Source organism: Macrosteles quadrilineatus, unplaced genomic scaffold (genome assembly GCF_028750875.1).
Source record: "Macrosteles quadrilineatus isolate MER2022 unplaced genomic scaffold, UCM_ALF_1.0 Scaffold_9__3_contigs__length_116548681, whole genome shotgun sequence".
Taxonomy (NCBI): Eukaryota; Metazoa; Arthropoda; class Insecta; order Hemiptera; family Cicadellidae; genus Macrosteles; species Macrosteles quadrilineatus.
In genome coordinates this window covers 11,399,066-11,407,927 of record NW_026542602.1, presented here as the reverse complement: position 1 = coordinate 11,407,927, position 8,862 = coordinate 11,399,066, and the positions used below count along the sequence as shown (strand labels likewise).

Below are 8,862 nucleotides of genomic sequence, written 5' to 3'. Positions count from 1 at the left end.
GCCTAGATATATTTAAAAATATTGATTAGGGCCTATTAATGAATATTTTCAATTCGATAGTTTCAATCGATATTAGCATAGGTAGCCCAGTTAAGAAACTGTACCCAGCACCTTTTGTAAACTTTGATTGTAACCGGTAAGCAATCACATAGACCTATACCAAAATTATGTATCGATTGATTTCATAGGTTGTAAGTTAGCTTATTGTTGTATTCTTTTCAATAACTTGACAGTTTGATAAGTATTTAATAATTTAATGTAGCCTATGCTACACTAAGAACAGAATGTAAGTTAACATACGGTACAAAACTAAATAGGCCTTAGCCTATTAGCCTATAATGTGGCCGACTAACTAACTAAAAGTCTCGTTTTCTAACACATTCCAATGGCCTGTAATTTATGACTAACTAATTTCTCCAGTTTCATCCACCAATTGAGGTTAACAGTGAAAAATTCAGTGAGAACGCATTTTAGGATTTGCACCCGATTTTTGAATTTGTAATTCTAGTCATAATAGTTGGTCATTAAACAACAAGGAAACGATTTTGAAAATGCTAGCATTTTCAAAATTGTTTCGTTAAATAACTCTTTTTAAAATAACTCCAATCGCTGAAAAACAATATGGATGTAACACAATTAATTATCTTAACAACCCGGTTGACTATAATCTAAACATTAACTTAATTACCTATCCTAACCTACCTTTAAAGCACCTAATGCAGCCATGAATCCACTTCCTGACCTGCCCTCCCCTCATGTCTCAAATAAGATCAGTGTTCAATTTTGTTAAATAGAAAGTTCCCATTCCTATCAGCTAACCCGTTATTACCTGTAAAATTAACCTTTACCCGTCTAATTTCCCTTTTCTCCCGATGATTCCCCACGTTGGATGTCTCCCCCACCCAAAACCCCGAATTCATTAGGTGGAGTTATTGCTGATAAGTTAGTAAGCTACCGATACTTACATGTTTGTCTATTTCTCGCTTATTTAACTTCGGATCAAAAACATTCTTGCATATTCGTGATCTGCTGTCATTCCAGTTTATTTAACCTAATAGTTAAATAATTTTAAGTTAATCAATAATAATAATAATCTTAATAAATAAGTTAATCTAACCTTTTAACTGGTCACACTACTTGAAAAAGTGACCAGTTTACATTTCTCAACAATTATTATGATTGTAAAGTGTTATGTAATATGGGAAATAAATTCATTTAGGCCTATTCATTATTTGAGTACCCATGTGACGTACCCATAAACGTTTTTTTGGGTTTTATGGTCGTTTTCTGCAGAAAAAGAACGTCATTTTCGGAATCAGCGTTGAATTTTTCCGACTAGGATGAAAGAAAATTAATACATAGGGCCTATACCCTTATTATTGGTTATTTATTGGTTTCCCTTATGTTTTATTTATAACTAACTATCTCAATAACACTAATCAAGGGAGAACATCAAATTTTAACTGAACCCCATTTTGTGAGTGTATATTCTCCTTTAGCTAACTAGGCTATGCTATTTCTTTTATAAAAAAATGGGAACAGCTTGTCATGTAAGTTATAGTTTGAATGTTTGATTCGGCACTCAAAATTTAAGTACCTATTGTACTAAGTAGCCTACCTACATAAATGTTATTGCAAAAGAATTACGGCATATAAAGCCCAGGTAGGTGGTGCTTGGTATGCAGGCAATCTTGGCTTATGTGATTTTGCATACACAATCCTGTGATTGTCTTGGTAACCGAAAGGGTTAATGCTTAATTTCAATTCTGGAGGTTGCTGGTTCAATCCCGACCGAGATAGATTCTGAACATAAGTGTCATTTGTCATTGAGCTACGACATAAAGATTTTTTTATAAAAACGTCAATTTCATAGATACCGTAAAAATACCAGTGTTTGGACCATCCTTACAATAAACTTTTCAGAAACTTTTGACGTAAATGGTCCAAAAAAAATTCAATGTAAGTTATTCAATATATCCTTTGCTTAGAATTCTTTGTGTTTCATAAATAAAATAAGTGATAAAATAAAGCCTTATTTCTGGGATTAATATCTGGTAAGTATGGTTCTACTTTGATGGGGCACTTAGCTAGAAATAATAATTTGACATGCTTTCTTTTTATTTCAAAATTAACTGACTAACCTATGACACCCTCATTTATTTGTTTTAAGAAAATATTCCATATTTTCAGGGAAGGAGAATGAACTTCATTGTGAAAATCTTTCGACAGTCCATCACCAATGCGAATCCTCCTGTGAACAGTGTCACTCAGGTAGCGAAGACATTGTTACAACCAGTGTTGCCAACATTGAACTTTGTCAATGGATTTAAGATGCGTTACGCAGTGAAACGGAGGTGCCGAGACTGCTGGTTGGAGATTAGAGACGGTAGAATTTACAATCTTTGCTTAACTCATCCGAGGCACAAGCAGATGGGACTGAAAACGCACGATAAAAAGAAAAGGATCCTCACGTGGGCAGGTATGAGCAAGAGGCGTGCTTGGTAAACGTTTATTTGTATTAGGTTAGTAGGTATTGTAAATATATTTTTTTTCAAAATGTTTTGAGTTGTTTTGCTGTACCCGAACTGATGTTTTTTTCCAATGTGGAGGCCTCATCTAATAAAATGTGTCCGTTAAAAATAGTTGCCATGATTCAAAAAGTGGTAACTGATTCCAGTTTGGGCACATATGGTTGAAATATTAATTTCTCAAAAGAACATTCCCTGCCAAAAATTATTTAATGGTAAAATTCTTTTCCACATTTAATTGTCTTTTAAAATCTTATTAAATTTATTGTGAAAATAGATTGGACACAACATTTCTTAATCTCAGGCTTGCAGCACTAAGTTTACGTTAAGAAATAAATAAAATCATTACTTCTACTACATTTTCTGATAGCCCTCAGTATTTATTTATGTATTTTGCATATTTTTTCTATACCGACATTGAATATCATTCTTGTGTAGGACTAATAAATTTATGGTTTGGAACGGCAGTAAACTTAAGTATTTTTGCTAAAACTCTCCAATTAAGTTAGGCTTAGTAATTCAATAGGTCTGATTTGTAAAGTCACAGATATGTTACAGGTTAATATTGCTTTTATTAACATTTTTGAGTTATATTAAAATTACAGTTATTTCATGAATGGATTTTGAGATTATTATAATTTTTCTTATCAAAATATATTCAAAGATGCACTTAAAGTATCTTAGCCACATCCAGGGAACCACCCACTAGAAGGTTGATCCTGAGCGAAGAAATCAGAACCTAATTCTTTTTGTCTTTTTACATGAAAATCTGGGCGAACTCCTTTTTCTTGCAAATTATGAACATGGACAAGAATCGCAAGATCCTGAAAAAATAGAATTAACCCTGAAAATATCTTCATGATAAATAATCTAATAATATTATGTCAATAGAATATTATATTTAAAAAACATTAAAATGAATAGACAACCTGGTGTCAAGTTGTGTTAAAATTATTTTTTCGTCATACTGCAGGAAAAACAGCTGTTTTTAATGCATGCGTTGCGGGTGTACAGTAGCATTTTTACTCTCTAGCTAGGGAGTAAAAATCATTTTAAGTATCTAGGGAGTAAAAATCAGCTGTTGTAGACAGTTGTAAATTTTGATTGTGGCAATCGTATCGATCGATTTTATTTATCAATTTATTTATTAGATTAGGTTGTCGATCGCTCGACATATCGATGGTATGATGTACTTACTGTAACACAATCGTAATAGACAAAATGATTGATGAATCGCTTAAGCTGACGACAGCTGCTTATTTACATTTAGCAAAATTTAAAACAAGCTGGAAGTCGTTTTGAGAGGTTATCTTTTCACACAAATTATTTTGTTTTCTATTATAGTTTGATGCAATATGGCGAAAAATATCGTTCATTTCACTGGTAAAAAGTGTCTTTTTAACCCTCGCTCCATTAATGGGGTCCCCTTCTACTTTCCTTTCCCCCCTCGCCATCTAGGAAAACCCTGTGGACTACAGCTGCTGTACATGGTATGTGGCCTTCACCGTTGGGGCTCTTCCTTGCTCAATACTAGTACATTTCCATCTCACCAGAGCTAAAAGTGCACGGTGGTCCCATAAGCTTGTATCCTCTGTATCTTACCGTACTTCTCTGTGGTACCACTTACATCAAGTCAAGGCACTAACAACAGAAAACTTCTGTATTTTAATCAGAATATGAGTACGTATATAGAATGGAATACAAGACCATGTGTAGGCCTAGTTTTGTTTTGTACAGACTAAGATTTTCTGTTTCTTTGGTCAGGGCCAGTTTTTAGAAGCCCAGTATTCAAAGCTATGGTCGTGGATAAGTTAACGTGGACCGTGGACCTAGGGGGTGGGGTCCATGCCCCTATCCAATCATTGTTTACAACTGAACTTTCTTTGAGAGACCAAGGGTGCCCAATTACAACAAGGAATTTTCATTAAAATTACAAATAAAAGCAATGCAATGTCATCATTTCTCAAATACTGCTGTTAATATGATACCAAATTTTACACCAATCGGTCAATGTTCAAATATTTTACTTGCCTAGTAGTTTCCAGAAGTGTTAGTTCAGTCGAGCGGCTGATATATCATGGGACTGGCCACCACAGCCGTGACCAATAGTTGATTTATGGTATGGGTCCAATCCCTGGATCCACGTTACCATTGATTTTTCATCTCCCAACAAAACTTTGCCCATGACAACATCAAGGTCTAGTTTAAAACCACAAAAGAGACACAGACCTTTTATACAATTGACAGAGAAACCTACTGACTATTAAATGACTACTAAATCCACCCAGCTGTAATATCTAACCTTTAAAGATGTGAAAATTATGTATACAATTAACTTGATTAACTTTTGCCTACAATTCCTATATTTCTTAACACTAGGTGGTAGGGATGAGCATTGACGTCAACCATCGATGTACCGATAACATTGTTGCAAAAACATCAATGTTTTTGGGACTAGCATCAATGTTTTTCAGTTTTTCATCTGCTTTTTGTACTCTCCAGTAATGGAAAACCTCCATAATGGAAATACTTGACCAATAACATCGATGAAACTAAAAATTTGTAACTTACCATCGATGTAAAAAACATCAAACATTGATGTTTCGAAAACATCGACTATCAATGCTCATCCCTACTAGGTGGTAGTGTTGCCTAGCCTCTTATGATACTTTCTTTGAGGTTATGACTGCCTTGGGTACCGAATGAAAAAAATGTACGAATGTGCTTGTGATGATGTAAACTAACTGACCCTGGATGCGACACCATCGAGCGGAATAGTTCTCTTGTGCCCTTCGTCAACCAGGATCTCCAGGAAGATCTCCTTTTTGTCCTCACCCTCTGCCAGGACCTCCAGGCCACTCCTGGTGAGTATCCGGACTTTGGCATTGCACTTTACTACCAAGGTGAGGACAGTGCAGCGATGTTCGTCCCAGGCTAACTCTCCCTCTGAGTCTACCAACCCTTGTACGTACGCCTTGCACATGTCAGGCGTGGTTAGGATACGAGTGTACCTTCCACGGCGTCTGATGGCCTGCAACAATGTTGTGAACAAATGGCCTCATAATGTAAACAAAATAACAAATATGTTCTTCATAAGGATAATATGGGAACTTTTAAAGCCACCGGAACAGAGCCCAATGGACTTTTTCAAAAATGTAAGGTCAGTTTACAAATCTACACACCTAAACATTTTGGTACATAATATGTAGGGTTAAATTTAAAAACAAAAAAACGTTATTGTTCACAAAGTTTCATGTAGCGTATTAATAATATTGATAGATAGATACACCCACGAATACTATAAAAATACCGGTATGGATCATAAACAAATGACGTTTTTGGCCCAAAAGTAAACAAGACCATTATACTAATAGCATTAATTAACATATGGTTTTGTTTACTTTTGGGTTATAAACGTCATTTGTTTATGTTTATGATCCATACCGAGTCTTTTCTAGTATTCGTGGATACACCTACCTTTTGTCAGGTAACTCAAAACCGAAGCTATATTACTAAGCTGACATCAAATCAAAATATCCTTTACCCAAGGTACATGAAAGAGTCAGGGAGGATATGCAACTTATTTTCTATTCACATTATTTTAAATCGTAAAATTCCTCAAAGGAGGAAAATGTGTTTTTAATTTCTTTAGTTTTGAGTAATTTTGTTGCTATTTCATTCTTTCTTATGTCTTTTGGTAGAAGAATTGTTAATCATCAATCATTGAGATGACGACACCTAATAGGTGTGTTTTTTTTTTACTCAAATATAAGTAAAGGATGAGTGTAGAATGCAAGTTGTGGGTGTTCCCTTGTATAAACTACAGGAAAATATCCTAAAAAGCTATTAATAGTATCCAATATTGTAAACAAACCTTCCACTGGTCAGTTTGGGCGTTTGGTTCTTGAAGAGCTTCAGCAGTAAATAATCGTGCATCTTTATATTTCTCTTTAGTCTCTGCTCTATTTGTATCCTTGGGCGCTAATGATTTCTGGTCTTCAAAACCATGCGAGGAAGCAAATAAACTTACAGAAATGAAAATAAAACACAGATGTTCAACTGTCACCAACATCTTGACAGATCTGAGTGAGCAGTCAAGTTTTATTTTCTACTAACTGTAACAAGTCGAATCGAAGAGTGTTTAGAAATGGAACTGATGAGGCTTATTAGAACAAGTGTTAACGATTAAGAGAATGACATATGGCAGTAAAAACACTTGCTTTACCTAAACCAATATTGCTTGCGTTAGAGAGGCGCTAGATTGTAATTTGTAATTTTATAATATATTTTTTAAAGATCATTATGACTTATGTGTATGTGATGCAAAATAATTTAATACGTACAATACAAAAAATGTATGATATTTAGCCAGTCTCATGTTTAAACTAAACAATTTTATTTAGAAAGTTGATTGTTAACACCACAAATTGTAAACTGAGCACATTTTGGAAGTTAAAAAAAAAAGATTATGAAGGCTACATTGAAAGTTTATTTGTGAATTATAGTAGTTTACAAAAGATGAACTGTACTGTTGTGTGACATAAATCCTTTTGTAATTAAAAGTAAAACATCGTACATGGTTTTTTCATGACAGAAAAGTGGTTTAAATATGACTGAAACGTAAAAATGGAAGGTCAAGGGATTTTTTGTTGTACCTAACTGTTAACGCTGAATCCTGATCAGTGGCGGCTAGCCCATAAGGACTCTCGGAGGCCGCCCTCCCAACAATACATAAATAAATTACTGTAAATTTTAATATCATTTAGTTGAATTTAATTAAAATTACTTAAACGAGTACTTTAATCAGTATACAACATAAATATATCAAATAATTGGATAATTCAATTCAGTAAAGACTTATTTTTGACCGTCGCTTGCTTAGTAAGGACGGTGGCGAGACCGACCCAATCCCAGTCCATGTAGTCTTATGGCAGAACAACTGAACAGCGCTGAGGGTGCAATGATGTAATTCCAATGCTTTAGTATGGGCGCTTTGGGGCAGATTCCAAATTTGCACGCACACTCTAAAATCAGGACAGGCACCACAATCTGGATATTCTGTATGACAAGCTACCATTATGATGGGTAGAACTGATGTTGGCACACCTGTTTGTCATAACTCAAACCATCTAATTTCTAAAACTAGAAAACAACTGAGCTAACATCAAAATGTTATTTTGGTTTGGTGTTGTTCTTTAGTAGTAAAATACTAATGAATGAATAGTGATGTAGGAGTACTGTTTGTGGATGCATTTAAGTAAAATACTAATCGTATACTTTATTAAATTGATTTCACATCTATTTTAGTTAAAGGTAGGCCCTGCATTTGTGGTTGATAAATATTATTGAAGTACGATAGGTTTTTAGGTTACCGGTATCAGTTTAAATGCAATTTGTTTTTGTAAGCTGTTTTACTTATTTGGCTATCTATTTCTTATTACCTTAGATATTTGATGGAATATTATCATTATTTTGTTAATGTTATTTTCAGGACAGACCCATTTGCAGACACTGTTATTAAGTTAAATACAATAGCAGCCTTGGAAACAAGTAAATAAAATAAATATATATCATAAGCTAGGCCTATGTGTGTTTGTATTACAAATTTTAAGCCTTAAGTAAATCTTTTCCAATTCTTTGACAAACGTGAATGTTAGCCCTTCGTTTGTATAAAAATATGCAGAACCCTCCCACCACCTTTGAACACCAGCCGCACTGCTCCTGTTGCAAAATCGGTAACCCAACAATCATTACATAGGACAACGGTATGATAAAAATAGACAGTAAAAATATTTAAATATATTTCAAATACTATAAGTACAAGTCACTTGAATAAATCACATATTAAAACATCTTAACTCAAGTCAGTGTAATAAATAGTACAAAAATAACTTAACACTAGTGTACCTGTAGCTCGAATTCGAGCAATTGCAAAGTATTACAGGCACTATTTTAAAACGAATAACAGTAATAGTTTCCGATGACTTTAATTGAGTCGACTCAAAGATTATGGAAATACTCACGATGTACATAACAGATCGATATAATCAACATTTCTTGTAAATATCTTATCATTTTTCAAAGTTTTTGGCACACCCTGTATCGGAAAAAATTTAAAAATATTTTTACGTTATTCCTTTGGGTCGATTTAGTGGAAAATAATTTTATTTCATCCTTGTACATTATGCCGTTTTTCCGTAATCAATTTGAGACCTTACGTGGGACACCCTGTATGTTGGGAATGTTAGCTATAATCATGCCAAATTTCAGCCAAATTCGTCCAGTAGTTAATGCGTGATTGAACTTCAAACAAACAAACACACAAACTTTCACA

General features: G+C 34.0%; 2 protein-coding genes across 2 annotated transcripts; one reads left to right on the top strand and one right to left on the bottom strand.

The window, feature by feature from the left end:
• The first annotated feature begins 2,199 nt into the window (after positions 1 to 2,199).
• On the top strand, positions 2,200 to 2,505 carry LOC129002383 (39S ribosomal protein L36, mitochondrial). Its single transcript, XM_054430132.1, has one exon. The coding sequence runs from the start codon at positions 2,200 to 2,202 to the stop codon at positions 2,503 to 2,505; it is 306 nt and encodes a 101-aa protein (XP_054286107.1).
• Positions 2,506 to 3,076: 571 nt separating this feature from the next.
• On the bottom strand, positions 3,077 to 6,680 carry LOC129003971 (uncharacterized). Its single transcript, XM_054432332.1, has 3 exons — positions 6,403 to 6,680; positions 5,278 to 5,559; positions 3,077 to 3,352 (listed from the first exon to the last, which is right to left on the bottom strand). The coding sequence occupies exons 1-3, from the start codon at positions 6,598 to 6,600 to the stop codon at positions 3,209 to 3,211; spliced, it is 624 nt and encodes a 207-aa protein (XP_054288307.1). The 5' UTR covers positions 6,601 to 6,680; the 3' UTR covers positions 3,077 to 3,208.
• Between the last annotated feature and the right edge of the window lie 2,182 nt (positions 6,681 to 8,862).